At 40.8% G+C, this 24,693-nt stretch overlaps 1 protein-coding gene across 7 annotated transcripts in view; it reads right to left on the bottom strand.

Moving 5' to 3' along the window:
- The window catches only part of FGGY (FGGY carbohydrate kinase domain containing), a 439,174-nt gene that overhangs the window by 220,892 nt on the left and 193,589 nt on the right, over positions 1-24,693 (bottom strand). For 6 of the 7 annotated variants that reach the window (XR_003116446.1, XM_025363985.1, XM_025363976.1 and 3 more), the window contains one exon: positions 8,524-8,652. Coding sequence is in view for 5 of the 7 variants with exons in the window: in XM_025363985.1 (XP_025219770.1) it covers positions 8,524-8,652 (129 nt within the window). In the remaining 2 variants the exon portion in view is untranslated. Of the gene's footprint in view, positions 1-5,171; positions 5,335-8,523; positions 8,653-24,693 lie in introns of those variants that run through there. The other variant, XM_025363994.1, reaches the window with a different exon arrangement.

The following is a 24,693-nucleotide window of genomic DNA, read 5'->3' as shown; positions in this document are numbered from 1 at the left end:
TCATATTAAACCAAGCCTCAACTTAAAACAATAAACTTGCAATCCCATTAATACGTTCTTCCTCTGCCCTCTGTGATTCACATCCAGGAACTCTCAGAGTTGTCCTTGCTCTATCTGCTCAGGGACTGGCACTGGTTTCTCCTTCCAGATTCCACGGCATGACTTTATCTGCATTTCTAATCCCCCCACCCCCAATTTCTTGCAGACCGTCTGCCTCTTTGGATGCATATTCTCTCTCTTTTTGGATAAGCTCCCTCCTGCCCCCAGTTTTTGGCCAGCGCCTGGCCTGGCTCCTGGCGCAGCACGGTTCTGCTCTGGTCTGATCTGCCTACTTGGCAGAAACACATCACTACTGCTTCTGACCCCAGTGTCCTCAGTGTCAACTCATCGTCATCCCCTCAGGCTGTCTCCTCTGGGTACCAGGTGACATTTTCCACACTTAGAACAAGATTCCAGGCATCCTCAGCAGGGTAGGGCATAAGAATCTATATTTTCTTAAAGTCTCCCTCACCTATATTTACCAACTCTTATTTCTGATTTTTCAAAACCCTCTCATATTTATTATCTTAATTACTAATAATAGTAATTAAATAATTACATTGATTTAGTGAAGACCGGCTATGGGGGTTCCATGCTGGATGATGGGCATACAAAGATGAACATGATTTGGTGAAAAAACTGAAATAGTTGCAAAGTATTTCACAGATACAGCATAGACAGCGACTGGTGTTTTTCTAAGAGTGGATTAAATTTGGAGACGTTTCCACAAAGTAACATTTAGACTGAGTGCTGATGGATGAGTAGCAAAGGAAAGGAGGTGGAATGTGCATGATGTGCTGAAAGACGGCCAAGCGGTCTTGTGTGGCTTGACTCTGAAATAGATAGGGTAGAAACCATTCTGTCCTTCCTACTCCTCAGGCTTCACTTCTATTATTTTCTTAATCTCACAACTACTTTTACTGAAGAGTCAATTTGACAACATATATTTCAACCAAGTACTAATGTATCAGCAAAACCCTTATTGTGGGCTGCTTTTTGGCTTCCACAGAAATAAGCTGAATTGATGAAGGGAAATAATATCATTAGAGGTGTTCCAGGAGAGAATAGGGTTTCTCACTTTCAGTGCTACTGATATTTGACATTTGAAGCTGGACAATTCTTTGTTGCAGGGGGTTGGCCTGGGCATTGTAAGGTGTTTAGCAGCATCCCTGGCTTCTACCCACCACATGCCAATGCCATTTCCCTTTCCCCAGATGCAATAAACAAAACTGTCCCCAGACATTGCCAAATGTCCCCTGAGGGGTAAAATCACCCCTGGTTGAGAACCACTGGCCTATAGAAAAGGTATATGAATATTGGAAGCAGATTCAGTTTCAGATCTTGCTATGAGATTAGTTATGTGATTGTGGAAATGTTATTCTTTCTGCCTTCAATTCCCTCATGTGCAGAATGGGGAAACAATCTCTACCTTGTAGGCTTATTGTGAGGAGCAAGAGATAAAGTCTGAGCAGTATCCGGTAGAGTACTTGGCACATAGGGACGCACATAAGAAATGGTCATCACAGTAGTACCAGTCAGAGTGGTGGTTCTACTTGTTCTAATTAACAGTGTTATTATTATTTTATTATTAGAAATGAAGCCTAGTTGAAGTTTAAAAGTCACAAAAAAGAAACAAATTCCACTTTACCAGGAAGTAATAACAGGGAAAGAAATGTGTAATTAGATTACTGGACATCACTCCCTCTAGGAATCCTTTTTAAGTCTCAATTTTAGGCCCATTTTACGTTTTTCCAAAGCCTTCCATACATGGCACAAGTAATTGTAACTGTTTATTTACTTGTCTGTTTTCCTTACTAGAATGCAAATTCTCAGAAGTCCACTTCTCTCTCATAGTCACTGTCTAAACCCATGAACTAGTAAAGTAGGTTGTTGATAAATATTATTAAAGACTTTCCTTTTTCAAAATTTGTTACTTGCCCACATTTTAAGGGTCAAATTAAAGAGCAGAGTGGATCATGTTTAAATAAATAGGCCATCCTTTATAACACAGTGATAAGTGTGCACAAAGCATGGGCTTAAGTCACGCATCTCTCATTTAACTGTGTAGCTTTCAGAATGTTAGGTAGTCTTGTAAGCCTCAATTGTCTCACCTGACAAATGGAACAAAATGATAATATGTGCAAAGTTGCTTTAAGAACTGAGTGTAAGATAATAAATATCTATTCTTGAATTTAGAATACACTGGTCTCAGCTGTTTGCTGTGCAAAATGAGGGTACACATAGCTGTCCTAACTTCACTACAAAGCTGCAATGAGGAGCAAATTCTATAATGAACATAGCTGTGTTTTGTATTAGTCCATTCTTGCATTGCTATAAAGAAATACCTGAAACTGAGCAATTTATAAAAGACAGCGTTTTCATTGGCTCAAGGTTCTGCACACTGTATAGGAAGCATGATGGTGTCTGCTCGGCTTCTGGGGAGGCCTCAGGAAACTTACAATCATGGCAGAAGGTGATGGGGAAGCAGGCACTTCACAGAGCCGGAGCAGGAGCAAAAGAGAGAGTGGGGCAGTGCAACATACTGTTAAACAACCAGATCTGAAGGGAACTCATGCACTATCATGAGAACAGCACCAAGGGGATGATGCTAAACCATTCATGAGAAATCCACCACCATGATACAATCCCCTCCCACCAGGGTCCCCTCCCACACTGGGGATTACAATTTGCATGACATTTGGGTGAGGATCCAAACCATATCATGCTTCATGAATCAAAAGTTTACAAATGCAATGAATCACTGCCAAGAAGTATATTTCTTTGTCCATCATGCTACATTTAGTATATATACTACTTATAAATAAATGCTCCCCCCAAATCACGTTAGCTAAAGTCACAGCCTGTCTACTCTGTCTTCTAGAACACTGATAATGGTGAGACATGTAATTGGCATGTTTTATTGTTAACTGGAACAAACTATGTGTTGTTCTAGGGAACGAACCAAAGGCCCTTTTTGCAAGACTGGCTCAATAAATTCTTCCATTAAAAAAGAAAAGAAATTCAAAATCCTCATTTTGGCCTGGCTCTGCAACTGAAATGAGCACTTTAAACCAATTCAATATCTGGCCTAGATGAGCAACTTAAGCCAATTCAACATCTGACCAAGAATCCAATATTGGTAATCAAAGAGTTGTGCTAAACCAAGGAACAAAGCTTGCTCTTGGCCAAAACTTGGTAATGTGATGAAGGTAAAAAGGAGGCAGATTTCCAGACATCTAGAAGAACCCAAGCTTTTGCTCCTGCAGAAATGAGCCAAGTATAACTATTATATAGGGACAATTGCCTTTGAATGAGAAATTACTCTCTCTCTCAGGCGTAATATTCATTCCTCAGGGAGGGAATGCCATTCATTCATTCACTCACTCACTAAATATGCATGTGTTAAGGGTCCTCCATATGCAAAGCACTCTGCAGGCTGCTGCAGTAGGAGTATGAAACAACAGCATGCCCAAAGAGTTTACAGATTAGTAGATGAGCAGTAGAAGAGGCAGATTAGTAGGTGAGGCAATCTGGCACAGAGAAACCTGTGTGTGCCAGATTGTAAGCGTAAGACACAGTGGTGGAAAAAAGGGAGTGCTTAAGTCAACTTGGGAAGTTAGGGAGGGCTTCCCAGAGGAGAACAGGATTCAAGATTTGATGGATAATCAGGAGTTTGTCTGACAGATAAAAGCAACTGAGAGAAGAAGGGCCTGAGACAGAAATCAGGTTGTTATTGCCTTTCAGGACAGTTGGGATGCTGGAGCCAAGAACAGAGCTGGAACAAAGTTAATGTTATTTTTATAAGCTAGAAAAATATCAGCAGCAGGAGCCCTGGCCAGAACTACCCCCACAAAGTACAAACAAAGCTACTCCTATCTTCTGACTGTCTGCTGGAGAACTTACTAACCAGCACCTTAAGAACAAAATGTTCTTTCATCATTGATTTTTATTCCCACAAAGTCCTTCCTCCTCTTTTTCCAGAACTGGGAAAAGCATGGGTTGAGTTTTGCTTGCTTCTTTGATCTTTATCCTCCCATCCCAGGCCTCCCTTGGGAATGAAAGTTCAGGGGTATTTCTCCAAAGCAGAATGCTGACCCCTCATACTAGTCAGAATGTGGGGTCTAAAGCAGGCCATGCCAGGTCAGCATTTGAAGTGATTACAGTTGTCAGGGTTTGTTGGTGAGAGGCCTGGATGGCCTCTCCCTGGATGGCAATTCCGAATCCAAAGCTGGTCTGTACTTGACATTCAGAAATCTCTTAACATAGAGTTCATTTAGCCAGTTCTTGAGGGTATTTCTGACCTCAACCTATACAGAATCACAAAGTAGTGAATCCTGCATTCTGCTGTCTCTCACTCTCTCACTGCATAAAAGGAAACAAACGTTCTGAGAAGCACCATATTTGTAGGCAGAGACAAAATCTAAATCCAGAACTTAAAATTCCATGTTGAGTGCCCTTATCATAGCATCACAATATGTCTCAGGGATTAGCTGTCCCAAACCTATATTATTAAGCTACAAACATGCAGGCAGGAGAGAACAATGAGAATTTTCTTTCCAAAACGAATGGACTTTGCCTGATTTGTTCACTGCTGATAATCTCCAGTGCCTAGACCAATCACTGACAGGTTGCATTCACTCAATTATATTTAGTTAATATAGAGTTGGACCCATGGACAACCTTTTCGAGACTTTCAGGCCTCTGTTCACCTCTACATCCTAATAGGGGTATAGGAAGGGCAGAAATGAGAGGAAACATTTGCTCCCAGGCCTCCTATCTTTTTTGATATATCCTAATCTTGGATTGGCTGTAAGGTGAAGGGTAAAGGAAGAGGTGTAAGAAGGCATAATAAGGATAAAACATAGTCAACATACATTAAGTAAGTCTGTACTATCCCATCGTCATGGACTAGCACCTTCCTGTGCCCTTCCCAGCCACTGCTGGCATCTAAGTTCAGGCCTTAAAGAATGCAAGATTCTTATTCTATCTTTCCATTAAAAAAAAAAAAAAATATTCTATCTTTCCACTAACAAAAATAGAAAAGTTACTAACTTACTGCATTAGTCCGTTTTTATGTTGCTGATAAAGACAAACCTGAGACTGGGAAGAAGAGGATGTTTAATTTGATTTACAGTTCCACAATGGCTGGGAGGTCTCACAATCATGGCAGAGGACAAAAGGCACGTCTTACATGGTGGCAGCAAGAAAGAATGAGGAAGAAGCAAAGGCGGAAACCCATAATAAACCCATCAGATCTTGTGAGACTTACTATCACAAGAATAGCATGGGAAAGACCAGGCCTTATGATTCAATTACCTCCCCCTAAGTCCCTCCCACAACACGTGGGGATTCTGGGAGATATAGTTCAGTTGAGATTTGAATAGGGACACAGCCAAATCATTATCATTCCGCCCCTGGCCCTTCCAAATCTCAGGTCCTCACATGATTTCAAAACCAATCATGCCCTCCCAACGATCCCCCAAAGTCTTAACTCATTTCAGAATTAACCCAAAAGTCCACAGTCCAGTCTCATCTGAGACAAGGCAAGTCCCTTCCACCTGTGAGTCTGTAAAATAAAAAACAAGCCAGTTACTTCCTAGATACAATGGGGGTACAGGTATTAGGCAAATACAGCCATTCCAAAGGGGAGAAATTGGACAAAACAAAGGGGTTGCAGGGCCCAGGCAAGTCCAAAATCCAGCAAGGTAGTCAAATTTTTAAAGCTCCAAAATGATCTCCTTTGACTCCAGGTCTCATATCCAGGTCACACTGATGCAAAAGGTAGGTTCCTATGGTCTTGGGCAGCGCTGCCCCTGTGGTTTTGCAGGGTACAGCTTCCCTCCCAGCTGCTTTCCCAACAGTCCTCCAAAGTCTTAACTCATTTCAGAATTAACCCAAAAGTCCACAGTCCAAAGTCTCATCTGAGACAAGGCAAGTCTCTTCCACCTATGAGCCTGTTACCCAGTACCAAAGTTGCATCCACATTTTCAAATATCTTTTCAGCAACGCCCCACTCTACTGGTACCAATTTACTGTATTAGTCTGTTTTTACGCTGCTGATAAAGACATACCTGAGATGGGGAAGAAAAGGAGGTTTAGTTTGACTTACAGTTCCACATGGCTGGGGAGGTCTCATAATCATGGTGGAGGGCAAAAAGCACCTCTTACACGGTTGCAGCAAGAGAGAATGAGGAAGAAGCAGAAGCGGAAACCCCTGATAAACCCATCAGATCTTGTGAGACTTATTCACTGTCATGAGAATAGTATGGGAAAGACCAGCCTCCATGATTCAATTACCTCCCTCTGGGTCCCTCCCACAACATGTGGGAATTCTGGGAGATACAACTCGGTGGAGATTTGAATGGGGACACAGCCAAACCATATCACTTAAAAGCATTTACATTTTACGGGGAACAAAAGGCTTAGGCCAAAGCTTCTAAGGGTAAAACTTCTGCCACTGAATATCTCTGTTTAGGAATAAGATGAGGGTCATTGGCAGTCTCCCCTCCTGGAGGACATAGTGAGTCCTGGGCAGGAGTGAGAAGGTGGGTTTTGGCATGTCCCTGAGGGAAGTCTGGGAAACTGACAAGGAAACTGTAGTGTCTGCAGCTCTTCAAGCAGCAGTTCTCTTTCTTTCAGCATATGCTGGTCCCAGCCAAGTGCCTGTCACCCAGGTAGGGGTGGATGATTGACACTGTCACCCCAGGGATAATTTTAAAAGCATGATAGGGAAAGCTTTTGTGGTCTCACGCATGATCTGGAATGTCAGGATTGCTAGGGCACAGAAACACTCCATGTCTTTCTAGACCTTAAGTTCTCTCTGTGCTTGTACATAAAAACCAAAATCTTAGCATTCCAATCAAAAGCACACATTGCTCACAATGAAAAGTATTTGGAAAGAAACAACCTTGCCTGTAATCGGAACTACATCACATAGCATTCAATCAACCTACATATATTATGAGTTGTTTACTAATTCTTAGGTACTGTTTTAGATCCTGAGGACAGAGAGATGAACAGGACAGACATGTTCATAGACTGATGAGAGCGCTATTACTCTGGAAGTCCATGTAGTATGTAGAACAAGGCACCATTTAATAATCTGTTGCATAAGAAGGCAGATTAATCTTTACTATTTAAAGCCATCTCACTTTATTCTTGCCTTAATGTGACTATTCATTTAATAAACTTATAAGCAGCTATAGGAGCCAGATATAGGGCTTGGCATGAAGGATACAGGACAAATAACCTAATGTTCCTGCTCTCAAGGAGTTCACAGTCTAATGGAAATGACAAGCAGATATATTAGAAATTACAATGCAATATGATCATTTCTTCAAACAGTTTGCTGACAAAAGCATAATTTCGAGAATTTCTAAATACACCTGAGTGTTTCATGGAAGGCTATGCAGAGCAGAAAGCATCTGATATGGGTCTTGCAGCTAGAGGAAGAGTTAGCCAGCTGGAGTAGTGGAAGACCAATCATTCTGGGCAGAGAACATGTGTGCCAAGTCACAGAGTTGTAAATGCATGGGCACAGTAAGGGCAGGGTTGATGGAAGTGTCTGAAAGTATACACACATAAAATGGAAACACAGCTCAACAAAGCAGTGCCTTCCCTTACTTTGTGAAATGTACTCTGATGTTTTCTACTTTGTTCTATTCAATTCTGTTCCATTCTGTTGTGCAAATTCAGTGGTCATGTCCCGCTAAATTGATCTCATGAATTATAAATCATAGTTTAAAACAAAACACTGTTAGAATGAAAGGCTAGGGAAAAAATATATGGCTATAGTTGAGACGAGAGATGCTGAGAACCAGAACAACCTCCCCTGCAAAAAAACACACACAACCTGCAATAAGGATGAGGAAGACGATAGTCATCATTCTTTACTGTAATTCTTTGTTTCCCTGTGTGTTTTCTCATTAAAATCTGGGGAAGAGACCTTGGTTTTATTTGGGTTTGTTTTAAGTTCACTGTCTCCTAGCACCATGCCTGGACATGGTAAGTGTTCAACGGGTGTTTTGGGAATGAACAAATGAATACATGAATGAAAGGCTTGAGAGTTATGTAGAAGATAAAATCAAGACTACAAGCAAGGAACTGGATATAGGACATAAGCCAAATATATTATTAAAATAAATCTATGAGACTTATATGGGTTTTGGAGTACCATTACAAAAAAACAGTAGAGCTAAGTGTGGTAAGAAATTAACATATCTTTTCTGAATTTGCAGTAAACAAAAGAACTATGCAGAAAGTTATTCAAATAAATTTTTTTCTATTGCCATGTATAAAGAAATTAATACAATTATAAATAAATTTTATCATTAATGAAAAGTTCTATAATTCTATCCAAATGCCTAATCTTGAACACCAAAATCTTTGACCTTTGCTTTAAAAACAGAAAAGGAGTGTCATCGGTTCTAGGGAATATTCCATTTGAATACGGTTTTGGCTGTAGGCAACAAATAAAGAGATTACCTAGTCCTCCTGCATGGGCATCAATGAGTGAAGCTGCAACCGCAATCCCAGGGAGAAGGCCAAGGTCTCTTGCTGCCTCTGGTGTGAGCCCATTTCCAAGAGAAACTCCAGGAGGCAGCACTTGGTTTCCTGGGTAGACATGAGAAAAAACAAACACATCAGTTTGAAAAACACAAAAGTAAACAGAGGGTTTTATTTAAGAGAAACTCTTTGCTCCCTCCTCCCTCCTCTGCATTTGCAAAGATAAAAACCATGCAGTCATCAAGAGGCCCTTTGCTCATCCAGTGACTTTGATGTACATGCTTGGTACCTATGGGTCATGCTCTGGGGAGCTTTACAAACCAGGAGCTCTAAAGCATCATTCAAACCAAAGATTCTGAAAATGGAAAATTTCAAAAGGAATATAAACACAGTAGCCTCTTAAATACAAGGTTCAAATGCTCAAACCATTCCAAATGGGCTTCCTAACACGGTAGATCTACAAACCTACTTAAACGCACATGAACCCATGTGTTCATACATGCATACACCCTCTGTAATGAACATATATTCCTAAGTCAAGAAAACTTACTCTTGAGTAGCTTCCCTGGCAGAGGATAAGGGGAAAGAGATGTACTTTGCAGCAACAAATAATTTGTTAAAAATTTTTTCTCAGCTGGAAAGGACACTCCAGTCTAAACCTTTGCAAATTTTACAAGGCTGCCACTTGCACAACCATATAATACAATTTGAAAGATGTTCTTTGGAGTTGTGCAATGCAGTGACCCTGATTTTTCAAGTGACCTTGAATTCTTGCAATCAGTCAGGCCTTCAGTTAAGAATTTATTGATTGTCTTGCTTTGTGTGGGTGCTGTGGGGCTGTAAAAAGCAGTCTTTGCCCCCAACCTAGTTAGGAAGACAAGATAAGGACACAGAGAACCACGTAAGACAGAATAGAATGAAATGATCCATCTGCTCCTAGGTGTTAAACAGAGTCTGAGCCCTCTTTCATCCCCCAAGGAATTCTATAGTATTTCTGCACTGCAGGGAGGGGCTAGGAGTTGACTCATAGATATACTAAGATCCCTTTGAGCCCCAAGATAGAATCTGGGTGCATGATCAGCAATTTTTGAGTGCTAAGATGCCACTTGTTAATTGTTCCATGGAGCTCAAGGGCTGGGCAGAGGTGCTCCAGGACCTCTGGGGATAGAGGTGAGGGTGGAGGTTGGGAGAGGGGTCAGAGAGCGAACAGCCTAACCACCCTCCTCTAAATGGAACCAAAGCACCTCCACGACACCATTTTTATCCATTTTAAGTAAAGAACTTCTATCTGTAATTAAATATGAAAACAAGTTTAGACAAGAAAAGGAAGACTGAAACCTCTGCAGTGACTTCTAGGAGAACTTTGCTGTTCACTATGGCAGCCACTAGTCACATGTGGACTGAGCACTTGAAGTATGTCTAGAATAACTCAGGGACTAAATTCTTCATTTTATTTAGTTTTAACTTCAACGTATTCAATTCAGTTACTGAAAAACTTTTAATTATGTTTGGAACAACTTGGGCATGCAAATCTACTTTTTCTATATTAATTTAAGAAATAAAAATCAAGTATTTCCAACAAAAATACAGCATCCGAATTGAGAGGTGTTAAGCGGAAAATACACACCAGATGTCAAAGATTTCATCTGGAAAAATGAATGTAAAATATCTCAATAATTTTTATATCAATTCTATGTTAAAATAATAATTTGAATATATTAAGTTAAATAAGAGATATTAAAAATTAGTGTCACTTTCTTTAGCATGGCTACTGAAAAATTTAAAATTACATATGTGGCTCATATTACATTTCTATTGGACACTGATGGTCTGGAGGATAAGGTTAAGATGCTCAAAGGATGGGGCAGAGAACAGGAAAATCTTAGTCTGTTTTGAATGTCAAAGTGGCAGAAACCTGGAAAAGAGCAGTGCCCTTGGCTTTGTATAATACCGTTCTGGACAATATCTAAATTATGTCACTATGTCTAGTATCTAACACAGGAGAGACTGCAGTCTGGTTTGCTGAGAACTTTCATGCTGGGGTCTGCACTAAGGACACAGCATGCATTTTCTCATTTCATTTTCATATTACCCCTCTGTGAAGGATAACATAGTACCCATACTACCCCCATTTCACAGACAGATGGGAAAATTGTGGTTTATAGAAGAAAAGTAAACTCCCTAGTGACAGCCTAAGAGCTGAAGACAGGCCATGGGTTCTACTCTGACTGATACCCAAACCTCTGCTCTTATTCATTACATTACATTTTGGAGTAAATGTTGTTTAAAAGTGTGTTCCGAATGGATGAAGGGATCAAGAGAAATATTTTTAGAACAAGCATTATGTATGTTAAAAATAAATAAATAAATAATAAAAAAAGGAGCACCATTTAGAAATCTTACCTATTGGCCGGGCGCGGTGGCTCAAGCCTGTAATCCCAGCACTTTGGGAGGCCGAGACGGGCGGATCACGAGGTCAGGAGATCGAGACCATCCTGGCTAACACGGTGAAACCCCGTCTCTACTAAAAAAAAAAAAATACAAAAAACTAGCCGGGCGAGGTGGCAGGCGCCTGTAGTCCCAGCTACTCGGGAGGCTGAGGCAGGAGAATGGCGTAAACCTGGGAGGCGGAGCTTGCAGTGAGCTGAGATCCGGCCACTATGCTCCAGCCTGGGGGACAGAGCAAGACTCCGTCTCAAAAAAAAAAAAAAAAAGAAATCTTACCTATTAAATTGAGACTTTTTAAAAATGGTTTTCATAGGAAGGTCAAAATGGAAATTCTGTTCCACCTTCATCCCCAATCTCCACAAACATAAAAGGTGTAATTTTTATAAAAAAGGTTCCAGACTGGTTTAGCAGGGTGGGGCACTCTTCCAAGTTTTCTCTATGGTAATTTAGGAAGAAACCTTAGCTGGTAAAGGAGATTAATTTGATTCTATGTCCTCTAGGCTCAGAACATGAGGCTGCAGACCGCTGCGAGGCAGAAAGCATCCTAAGCATGCAAGCAGGAGATCCGGGTCTAATCATAGGCTGTGGGACCACAGGGATCTTCATCAGCAGAGGACGCGTCTTTGAGCAAGGACAGGAAAAAAGGGAGAAGGGGCCCCTAAGGGAACTATCAAAAGGGCTAGGTAAATTGGAACAGAAGCTGGGGTGGGGACTGGTAGGGGGTGGGTGTTGAAGGACAGAGGAGGCTGGGGAGGCAGATAGGGGCAGTGGATGTAGCGCCCTGTAATCCATACTTAAGTGTTTGAACTTAATCGTGAAGCCCACTGTAAACCACTAAAGGAGCATTAAGCCAGGAGGAAAGCAATTAAACTTGTGTTTTTTTTAAAGCACTCTGTGGCAGTATTATAGCAGAGGATAGACTGGGGTTAGGGAAAACAGTGTGAAGCTATTTCAGTAATCAAAGAGAGAGAGAAAATATAAGGATCTTCACTGAGGTACTGAATTGAGCTGTAGAAACAGAGGTAGACAGAAGAGATTCCATGGAACAAGAAATAACAGGTCACGGTGGTTGCGTGGATATAGGAAGCACGGTAGAGACTGAGATGCCATGGCCAAACTCCCCTTTGAGGATGGAGTAAAGTCAGCAGACAGCTGCCAGATGTTCCAGGGCCTGCCTCAGTTGCAGAGAGCTGCCTTCCCGAGGTGCTGCACTTCCCAGGACAGCCAGCACCTGGTGACTTGGCAAAGCAGAGGCAGAAGGGCTCTGATAGACACCACTCACTCCAGAGACTCTGCTGGGTTCACCAAGGTGCTGCAAGAATGTACCTTGGTTCAGCTCTTTTTCCTCTACCCAGTCCTACTCTCTCTTCCTTCTTTCACAGTTGACCATCCTTAATGCCCCCCAAATCTGTCTCAGCCTTTGCTTCTGGAAAACCCAACCTACAGCAGTGAACCAGCCTTCTCCTCAATCCAGTGGTTAGGGATGAAAATAAATATATATAAGGACAAACATCCCTTCTTTCATTTGGAACCACAGCCTTCAGGAATAGGCTATCTGGACTCCAAGCAGGAAGGAGCTTTGTTTATTTACAGACCAAAATGAAACAGCTTTGCACAAGAGAGGATGATAGAAATAGGTGAGAATCCCTGAGAAATAACCCCTTCAAAATCACACTCTAAGTGTATCAGCCAGAGGTACACTGAGGACACTAGAGCTGTCAGAAGCAAACATTAGTGCCTCCTGACAACTTTTCCCAATGTAATCCTTGTTTGGCTTTTCTTTCACCATAAAATTAAATTATTCACAGCATTGCTTTTCCCAGAAATCAAGACTTCACTGCCTGAGTATTTGCAGTTCTTTCTAGGCTTCACTCAACCATTCATTCATGCATTTTAACAAACATTTCAGTAACAATAGAACTAATGATGGCCTGCATAGATTTCCATCTACTATGTGCTAAGATCTAGGTGCTGAGGTCTCATATTGTGGTTTGGGACAAAGATGATGAAAAACTAAGACTCTTAGGACCATGTAGAAAATGCTAGAAAGGTGAAACGTGTACATGGTGTTCCCAGAGAACTGCGGAGGGTCCAGTTAGGGTGGCTAGTAGAGTGAATACAGTCTTCAAGGTGAAGATGACTTTGAAGCCTGGGTGGAAAGGGAAGTTGGAGATTGGTGGTTTCAGTGCTGGCATGCTCTGGGGAAAGGGATGACAGCAGAGCAAAAAGTGAGTTTACTGTAGGGAGCCCTGAGGGGCATGGTGTGTTTTAGGCATTGAGTATGTAGCAAAAAGGGGTCCAGGGAGGAATAGAGAACTGGAACAGACTGGACGAAAGGCAGCGGAGGGCTTCAGGTGTGGCCAGGCAATAATGAATTGCCCAGAGGAGCATGACTGTGAGTGCTCAGATTGGGTTTTTAAGAAGATAAACGTGGCCAGACATGGTGGCTCACACCTGTAATCCCCAGCACTTTCAGAGGCTGAAGTGGGCAGATCGCGAGGTCAGGAGTTTGAGACCAGCCTGGCCAACATGGTGAAACCCTGGCTCTACTAAAAATAGCTGAGTATGGTGGCAGTTGCCTATAATTGAAGCTACTCAGGAGGCTGAGGCAGGAGAATCGCCTGAACCCAGGAAGGCGGAGGGTGCAATAAGCTGAGATTGCGCCACTGCACTCCAGCCTGGGCAACAAGAGCAAGACTCCATTTCAAAGAAAGAAAGAACTAGGTAAACACGCAGTGTAAAGAAAAGCTTGGGGAATAATTTTTATCTTTAAAACAGTCAAACCAAGTGAAAAATGCAGGCTGCAAAACATTATGTAGTATATGACTTCCTTTTGTTAAATTAACTTAAACGTGTCTCTCTGTAATTTCAACCTAAAGGTTTCTTCATACATAGTGACTGTAACCTAACTGGATTTGTAAACACACTGTAGCCTACTCTTGTAACTAGAAGCCGCGTCTCAGCCAATCACAGAAGATATACTTCAACCACCCACAGGCGGCCAACTGTTCAAACTCTGTTCAAATAAGGCCAACGCAGAGCTGTACCCTATCCAGCTGTTTCTGTACTTCACTTCCATTTTCCGTACCTCACTTCCCCTTTTCTGTCCATAATATCTCTTCAATCATGTGGCAGAGCAAAAGTCTCTCTGAATCTATTCTGGTTGGGGACCTGCCCAATTCATGAACCACTCTTTGCACAGTTAAACTGTTAAATTTAATTTGCCTAAAGGTTTTCTCTTAACAGTTTTAAGAACAACAATGAAAGTAGATGAACTATTTGTAAAAATACATACCCAGGGGAAAAAAATACAGAAAATAGGTTTTCTCTGGGGGGAGGAATTATGAGTGATTTTCTTTTTTCTTTCCTTTTTTAAATTTTTTTCCTATAATTTCTAATTGGTCTATATTTCTTGTGTAATTTTTTTTTTTGAGACGGAGTCTCACTCTATTGCCCAGGCTGGAGTGCAGTGGCACAATCTCAGGTCACTACAACCTCTGCCTCCTGGGTTCAAGCGATTCTCATGCCTCAGCTTCCCAAGTAGCTGGGACTATGGGCACACAGCAGCATGCCTGGCTAATTTTTGTATTTTTAGGAGAGACAGGGTTTTGTCATGTTGGCCAGGCTGGTCTTGAACTCCTGACCTCAAGTGATCCACTCATCTTGGCCTCCCAAAATGCTGGGATTACAGGCATAAGCCACCATGCCCAGCCTCTTGTATAATATTTTAAAAGATGCTTTTCCCCCTTAAATCTGATCAGAATCCCACCTTGCCATTAAAACGAATGAACTTGAATTAAGGTATAGATTTGGAACTCCAAGATAAATTCAGAGAAAATGGCAAGATGCAGAATAGTATTCTGAGTATGATCATGTGATCTTTTTTTTTATTATTATTTTAAAGAAAAGGATACAAAAATGTAAGCACATAAACTTCCAGGAAAATCCTAGAATTTTGTCACAGCAGGGGTTGGGATCCAGCATGGGGTACTCTTTTCTAATGTTTGTGTTTCTTGTATCCCAAGACCTTGTATGTCCTTTGTGATCAAAACAAACTAGCTTACGTTGAAATAAAAACAAAATAAAGGAGAATACTGGGCACTTTTTCCAAACGCTGCTCCACAGTCTGAAGGCAGGAAAGAGACCCAAGGGCAGCTCACCTATTCTCTTGATTTGGCTGTCTCTGTCTCAGTGTACAGGCCCTCACCTGGGTATGTAAAAACACTATCACTCTGAGAGCTCCTAGGCTCAAGTCTGCTGAATTCCCATTAGGATGGGCAGATTCAGTCTGAGTGGTCAAAAGCTGGAATCTACAATTATCTGGTGGTTGCAGTCCCTCTTCACAGGCAGGGGCTCCTATTACACCAAATCTTCCCCTACCAGTTTTTCAATTATCTATGACTAATGAGCACTTTGGGAACAGTTTCAGACACACACATAATCCTCTTTCCTGATGTCAGCAGCAGAAATTAATGACTATGTGGACTGTTGGGAGACAGAAAATGCATTATAATGGTCAACAGAACTGTTATCCTCTCCAGGAAGGGGTAAGTGGGGGTGGGGTGTTGAATTAACTGGAAGGTTCAGTGTTCTTTTGTCTTCCTACATATATTGAGATGAAACCCAGGAGGAGAGTTGGTTCCAGACCCATGGAAATGTCAGGAAGTGCTTTGGGCATGGGTGGCATGTGACCCTGCTTCCTCTGTGCTTGGCACTGGGGGACCAGCCCCCAGCTCAGTTTTGCCAAAGTCAAGAGGCCAATCAGATTGACTGGGAGAGTACAAAGTGGCACCATACCTTACCAGCAGAGAGGGTCCTGGAGTCCTTTCAGACTGAACCTACAATCTTGTTTAGGGGTGGGGGAACAAAACTTTATGATAGGCTCATCACTCACTACAGAAATGTTTAATGAGTACTGGTACATGCCAAGCAGTGTTCTAATGCTAAAAACGCATTAAGGAACAAGATAGATAAGGCCCCTACACTCAATTTGCTTACTTTCTAGTAGACACTATTCCCATCCAATACCTCTTCTTATTCCATCTTGTAGTCATTACATCTTGTAAGCACCTATGCGATTTGGACTGAGTTTTACATAATGTTACATCTCTGGCCCTATAGTCTGGCCTATAAAAGGTGCTTAATAAAGAAACACACACATATTTTTAATCCACCTTAAAAATTATGACCCTTATGTTATGTTTTATTTTGTTCCCCTATTTATATCTCGATCTCTCTTTCCCACTAGACAGAGAATAGTTCAAATTATTTATCTCTGTATTCATTTCCCCTCAGCACAACGTCCAGCAGTGTCTAGAACGTAAGTTCTCAGCAATGTTCACTTAGCTGAACTTAGTTTTTTTAAGAAAAGAGATCATGAGACAAAGATCAATCAATTTAGACAAAAACATTAAACACACACTCACACAGGAAGCTGAGTATCGGTTGGGAGAGTAAAGAGAAGAGACTGTTTTAACTCTTGATCTTGAATGCTACTGGGACAAGAAATGTGTTTTCTAACATAATCCCACCAGTAATAAACACTTTCATCTCTCTATCTTATTACAATAGAGTATGTCAAGGCTGTTTAGGGAAAAACTCTGAAACCATGTTTTTCCTCTGGTCTTACACCACAGCAATTACCCACATAGAAGGTGACTTCTGTGACGAAATGTGTAGGAGTTTCTCCCGACCACTAAGCAAGCACTTAATTCTGTAGCAGACACCAGCTGGATGTCCTCTAGTTCAATTCTGACACTGTCTACTTGGAGATTGCATCAGATATCACAGATTGAAGGCTCAGTCCCCAAGAATGCCCCCAACTCCACACCCCAGACACCAGTGGCAAGTTCAACCTTCCACAACTTCTGAACTGACTTCAAGTTGGGGTTCTCACAACCCCATCTTCGGGTTTGATTAATTTGCTAGAGCAGCTCACATGACTCAGGGAAACACGTGTATTGGTTTATTATAAATACTACTACAAAGGATACAGATGAACAGATGCGTATGGCAAGGTAAGGCGGAAGGGGCACAGAGCTTCCATGCCTTCCCTGGGCACTCCACCCTCCAGGAACATCCATGTGTTCAGCAATCAAAAAGCTTTCCAAACCCTGTACTCTTGGGTTTTTATGGAGGCTTTTTCACATAGGCATGATTGACAATCATGTAAAAATATGATTGGACAAAAAGCACATGATCTAAACCCAGCAAGGACTATCTGTTCAGACTTTTCTTGGCCTCTCTGTGTAGCATTCTTTCCACTAGGGTATGGGGCAGGACCCTCCCTGGAATGAGGGTCTTCTGATCCATAATCAAATTAGCATCCTACCTTGGGCAGGTGAAGAAGAACCAGAGGGGTCACTGAGAGAGACTTACCTGAGGCCTCAAGTGCCCCAATGTTATAATAAGGACTATGGGAGTTAACCAGGAATCATGGGCAAAAACCTATCTCTCTATATATTTTATATATATATATAACATATATATATGCATTTGTGGTATTATTTTTTATATATATATATATTTTCACCCATGATTCATGGCTAACTCTCATAGTCCTTATTATATATTTAATTAAAAAATATATTTATTTAATTAAATATAACATATATTTAATTATATCTATATAATGTGTGTGTGTGTGTATATATATATACACACATATATAAAAAACACCACAAAAGCCAATGCATATACCTAGAAAACAGGTGATCACCAGCAGGCCCAAGCATCTTATTACACATAGCAGATGCTACAGTGGCAAAATATTGTAGATACCACCTTTCTAGTGAAACAGAGGTTCTCAAATTCTCTTTGCCTGGTCAAGTCCGGTTCAAGAAGTCCAACAAGCAATGGGTAACTATTGTAGGTCTGTGTTCAGAGGAGTGCTGTATACAATTTGTATTTTAACACAATAAATATTATAATAGTAATAGTGCTCATTTATCAAAACCTGTGAACTTTCAGTCACTGCTCTTTTTACTTTTCAGTTGCTATCACCTTCATTGCTAACACCAAACCAATAGTATTAGAATTAGCTTTTATAGTAATAGAATTAGATTATCTACATGAAGAGTCTATGGTATTGCAAACTATTATTTTACAGTTGTAGAAACACAAGCACAGAAAGATTACATAATTTGTTCAAAGTCACTATGTAATGGGACATGGTCAGGATTTCAACCCAAGAATCTCTGACTCCATGGTATGGCACCTTCCTACTATACCATGTAGGTTAGAGAGCGCAGGCATAGAATGTGGTGGGTAAAAAAGGAAGACCACCTCATTTGCAGGAGGCACCCCTGGTAGGTCCTGTCTAGGAACAAAACGACAAGAACCGTGAAATCTGAACATGCTGAATCTTTTAGCTTCTCCCACTCCTCACCTTTCATTCTTTCTCTGTTCCAAAAACAGAGACACAGGATTTCAAATGGCCCATACAGACCATCAACTTCAGTGTATACACTTTACAGTAGAGAAAACTGAACCCAGAGAAGGAGGTGGCTTCCCAGTTGTGGGAGCAGAGTCTAGATTAAATCCAGAGCTCCTGACTTAAGGAAGGTTTCTTCCACGTTGCCAGCACTCCCTGCTATAGCAGCACCATCCTGCATCTTCCCTCACCTGGAGTAGGAAGCTCATCTAAGCCAGGGCAATAAGTTACAAAGAGAACAAGGGAGTTGGCAAAAATTCAACAGATTCCAGGGGTGTGGGTGGCCAATTCTGAACTATTCAGAGCATAAAGCATAGTCTTTTTAGCTTGAAATCATCATCCACTTTGGCACCCACAGTGACCCAATTCTCTAGATAATTGCCGGTGCCCTATTTTGTTCTCACCCAGCCTAAGGCCACACGCAAAAAGCCTTCCCTGGGTAGATCGTAATTAATCACTCTTCCCTCTACAATCCCACAGCATGTTTTTTGGAATTACATCATTCTATTCTACATAATGGCTTTTCCCCTTGTGCTTCCCTCTTCTAATTTAGATTATAATCGCCTTGAGGGCAGAGCTCTTTTTGTAGATAATATATCCATAAGAGGCAGGTGGTTTAGCATAGCACTTGGGAGTTCAGGTTAGGGGGTGGACGGACTTGGATGGAAGTGGTGGCTTTATCATTCACAGGGCTTGTGACCTTGGGCAAGTGATTTTTACTTCCTTGCAACGGTTTCCTCATCTGTAAAAAGGCTATAATAATGTTATTTTTCTACCAGAGTGGTTATGAGAATCAAGCAAGATAACGCAAAGAAGCATTTTAGCATGTTGTCTGCCACATGACAAATGATAGACAAAAGTCAGATAAAATTATGGTTATTATGACTCCCTATTCCCAGCAATGCGTATTGGACATCGCCTGACACATGAAGGGTACTCAGCTCATTCTGGCTGAGCTTCCAAAGCTTGAGGAGAGATCCTTGATGTTACAGCATGTGGAGATATATGCTTTTGGGGTCAGGAGAGCAAACTGTAGAACCTGTGAAAGCTGTTAAAATATTCACAGTGGTGGAATTCAGTTTTCTAGCACAAAAAGTTTCTCCCTACGGTCATGTCTCCATGGCATGCCTTCAGAGGGAAATGCTTTAAAAGTGCAGAAGGTGTTCTCTTTGGAGTTATTTTAAGAACAAAATGCTTGTTTCAAAAGGAAAATTTATTATTTTGTCAGCAAAATACTTGACTGCTAAGATGTCCAACGCTTTTAAGACCCATGCAAACAGTTCTACCATGGAGAGTTACCCCACTTCTAGGAAAAGGAAAACTTGGGAAATACATGAAAATACTTTAGCTGTCATTGTGCTAAAAATATTACAAGATTTAAAGAGTGGTTTCTACAATTTTGCTTTGTTTTTTTTTTTTACAATCTAATACAAAGATCACATAAAGAAAACTAGGGATTTATATAGGTTTCTCAATTTTTTACCCTGTCTCATTTACTCATTAAAAGCAAATCTTAAAATCAGGATTTATTTGACACAAAATTGTATCACTAAAAACATAGGGAGGAGAGGATCTCAAAATAAATGATGTTCGTTTATAAGGTAAATACACTTCCTTTTATGACCTTATGTATTTACTGCATCACACACCAGTGAACACTTTGTCAAGGGCCAGTGTTGGTTTCTAGTCTGGACTACTGTTTGCAAACTGCTGACTTACAAAATGATAACAGCCTCCTAACAATGGGTGAATCTACAGGATGTCAAACAGCAACTCTCAGGTGAACCATTCAGTCAGTGGGTCTAGTGTTAACCATACAGTGCCAAACATCTGCTGATCTGAAGACATCTGGGGCTTTCCTATCATGTAGACCAAACATGATTCAGGTAATTGACAAAATTTTTCACTTCCCAACCAGATGTCTTACTCGTATAAAAATGAAGCCCAACTTGTACTTTCATGTGCAAATAGGCTAGACATAAATTCACCCCTGGAGGGCAGGATTAATTGCTTATCCTCAATGAATGCTAAATTACATATTATTTCTTCTTCTATTTCCAACTATTTTACCTTTGAAGAAAGTTTTCTGCTATTGTTTTGAAAAGCATACATTTCATCTTAGAAATGATGTGGTTTCTTCCTCATTTTTTTTTTTTTGGTTGTTGTTGTTAAAGAGGCAGTGTGCTACAATGAAAAGAGTGTGATCTTAGAAGTCAGGATAATCTGAGTTCTAATTCCATGCACCTACTTCCCCAAACTTTAAGGGCCTTGGGAAAAAGGCACTTAAAATCCCTGAATTCAGTTTCTTTGCAGATACATATCATAAAAACCATCTATAAGAGGCACTGTGAAGATTTGAGATCGTTTATTCCTATAGTATGTATTGGGTGCTTGCTCTGTGCCTGGTACTGAGAGACCATGGAGAACCACAGCATCTGCCTGTCCTCCAGGGGTTCTGTCAGTAACAAAAAAACCTCATGCTTCACACTGGAATGACAAACGTACCATAAAACTAAGGTGATATCTTTACTCAGGATTTTAAATAAAATTATGAGCAACTCCAAATGTTGCTGATCCTTAAAGGTGAATATCAAGTTTGTAAAAGGAAGGATGTGTCTGAAACCTTTCCTCTTCCTTAAATCTACTTTCAAGCATACCCTGGAATTTGCTCTGATCATGTTTGTTTAAAGAATTCATGTGGTTATCAATGACCTTCCACCTTCTATGCCGTTGTCCTGACAACCAAGCATTTACTAGACAGAATACGGAAAACAGACAACAATGTGTCTCTTCAGTCAGGGTGGGTAGGCAAAAATTCAACAGTACAGAGAAAATCAAATGACTAGGGTCTTTGTGTTTGAAATCCTTAAAGGGAAATACAAATAAACATATATATATATATACACACACACACACACACACACACACACACATACACACATACATGAATAAAACAGAGTAAAGACTTTACAGAGAATTTAACTGGGCAAGGAGAAGTTGCTATGCAAGACTCACTTGTACTTTAATAGCAGCTATGTTTCAAGAGCCATGTCACAGGTAATGTTGTACATAAGGAAGAAGGGCTAAGTCTGTTGTTACTGTTGTTCAGTTACCCTAATAAGACGTTAGGTTCTTTTCCTAGCTTATGTTTCACCAAAGCCAGAAATATCTCAAACATATGAAGAAACGGAATATGACTATGTTCTTAAACTTTTTTTTTCAAGAACCAAAACTTTTTTTTTCCAAATGAAATCTTTTATAGCACTCTGGTACAGCAGTCTCCCCTTATCTGCAGTTTCGCTTTCCATGGTTTCAATTTCCCATGGTCAACTCTAGTACAAAAATATTAAATGGAAAATTCCAGAAATAAACTCGTGAGTTTTAAATTGCACACCATTCTGAATAGTGTGATGAATTCTCACGTTGTCCAGCTTGGTCCCACCTGGGATGTGAATCATCCCTTTGTCCAGCAAATCCATGCTGTATGCACTACCTCCCTGTTGTCCACTTAGGAACCCTCTCAGTTATCAGATCAAAAAAAAACATAGTATACATAGGGTTCAGTACTACCTGTGTTGTTAGGCATCCACGGGGGGTCTTGGAAGGTATTCTCCATGAATAAGGCGGAACTACTATACATAATTATTCTCTGGTTCAAGCAAAGAATAATTATATTATTTATTATATCTAATAATTATATTATCAGGTGCTCTGGCACCTGAGGGACATCCAGATTTTGGGGGGCTGAGAAATAGAGATCCCAATCTAAATGTTAACCTATAGTGAGAGACTATCCATCCCGGAAGCATGAAAGAGGGGAGGGATGGTAATTTGGAACTGTAAAATAGAGCTCCTTGAGGCTTCTACTACAGTACAAAAGCAGAAGAAGCAGAAAAGTGTCCACTTTTAACCACACACTCCTGAGTGAAGGAGGACACTGGCACTTGCAGTCCCAGGGGGAGGAGTGGAATTTGCCAAGTTGGCATTTAACCAAAATGCTGGAGTAAAATCCCTGAAGCCCTCACTCATGTTGACATGGAAATCGAGCAGAGAAAGATTCAAAACATGATGCCATAACTTAATGACACTTAAAGTTCTATCTAGGTCACCCAGTTGGCGGGGGAGGGGGATCATACACATATTGGGAAAAATGCTCAACTGCTAGGATGGAAGCTTTAAGCTTTGTAAATCAAAGAAAATCGAATTTCTCTTTTTTTTTTTAAGTCTCATTCTTTGGACACAGGATCTGGGAGAATGATCAGGCCTTGGGCACAACGAAAAAGGAAGACTGGCTTGAAGCCCAGAGTGTTGCCAGCCTTCCTGTCCTCTTACTGTGGCCACAAGAAGAGTTCCCAGAGGAAGCACTCATGGCAGATGGAGCTGGTCGTGGTCTCAAACAGGCTATGGGCCTTGCTCTGGGTGGAGAAACAGTTGAACTATGCAGGGCCCCACCTTTTGGAGCTGTTTCGATGGACAGCCTTTGGGAATGGCACCACCCCTGGAAGCTGATCAAGGGTGGATATCCATGAGGCCATTCCACTAGGTCCTAGTTTGTATGGTGAGGATTGACTTTGTTTTAGAGCAAAAACAGAGATCATGAAGCTCTTATGCTCTGTGGTTTTTCTTCAATTGACAAAGATAATAAAACTTCATTATAGACAATTGCAACAATACAGATAGCAGAAAAAAAATTCCCCTTAATTTTTCTCTTCCCAGAGAAAACTACTAATATTAGAAAATATTAGAGAATATACTTTCAAAATACTAAGATACACACGTATTTAATCTTATGTAAAAGAGATTGTATAATTATGCAATTTTGTGGTCTCCTTTCTTAACTCAATGGTATTTCAGACACTTTTCCTCATCAATGAGGACACACATCCTTCTTCAAAATGTGTAATATTCTGTAATTCTAATGTGCCACATTGTTTAATCAATCTCTTAGTAATGGACAGTTTGTTTCTAATTTAAAAACAAAGACTTAGAGAGGAGAAACTTGGTTCCAAAGGATTATTACAAGGAGGGAGGGGAATTATTACAATAGGGAGAATACAAGGTCTGCAGGAGTCTCAAGGGTTAGGCAAAAAGGGTTTTTCTTTCATAGAGAGAAGAAAACAAGACGAGAAGAAATGGGGTATGGGGAGATGGAATGAAACTGATGTGCCTGGATAGTAGATCAGAGAATGTTTTACCCTGAGGCCAGCCTCCTTTTGGAGAGGGACCTATAAGGATTAATTATATGTGTCAACCTGATTGGGCCACAGGGTGCCCAGATATTTGGTCAGACATTATTCTGGGCATTCCTATGAGGGTTTTTTTTATATATATATATACTTTAAGTTCTAGGGTACCTGTGCACAACGTGGAGGTTTGTTACATATGTATACATGTGCCATGTTGGTGTGCTGCACCCATTAACTCGTCATTTACATTAGGTATATGTCCTAATGCTATCCCTCCCCCCCACCCCCTCCCCACAATAGGACCCAGTGTGTGATGATCCCCTTCCTGTGTCCAAGTGATCTCATTGTTCAATTCCCACCTATGAGTGAGAACATGCGGTGTTTGGTTTTCTGTTCTTGCAACAGTTTGCTGAGAATGATGGTTTCCAGCTGCATCCATGTCCCTACAAAGGACACAAACTCATCCTTTTTTATGGCTGCAGAGTATTCCATGGTGTATATATGCCACATTTTCTTAATCCAGTCTTAAAATGTCCACGGATAGACATTTGGGTTGATTCCAAGTCTTTGCTATTGTGAATAGTGCCGCAATAAACATATGTGTGCATGTGTCTTTATAGCAGCATGACTTATAATCCTTTGGGTATATCCCCAGTAATGGGATGGCTGGGTCAAATGGTATTTCTAGTTCTAGATCCTTGAGGAATTGCCACACTGTCTTCCACAATGGTTGAACTAGTTTACAGTCCCACCAACAGTGTAAAAGTGTTCCTATTTCTCCACATCCTCTCCAGCACCTGTTGTTTCCTGATTTTTTAATGATTGCCATTCTAACTATCATTCTAACATTCCTATGAGGGTATTTTTATATGAGAGTAACATTTAATCTGAGACTGAGTAAAGCAGATCGTCCTCTCTAATGTGGGTGAGCTTCATCCAAACAATCATTTGAAGGCCGGAACAGAACAAAAAGATTGTCCCTCTCCTGAATAAGACAGAATCCTTCCTGCCTGGCCTTCAAACTGGGGAACAGACTTTTTTCCTGCTTCTGGACTAGAAATATTATAGATAGATAGATAGATA

The sequence above is a fragment of the Theropithecus gelada genome, chromosome 1, assembly GCF_003255815.1.
Source record: "Theropithecus gelada isolate Dixy chromosome 1, Tgel_1.0, whole genome shotgun sequence".
NCBI lineage: Eukaryota > Metazoa > Chordata > Mammalia > Primates > Cercopithecidae > Theropithecus > Theropithecus gelada.
The sequence above is the reverse complement of the archived record's forward strand: the minus strand, read 5'-3'. Positions and strand labels throughout refer to the sequence as shown.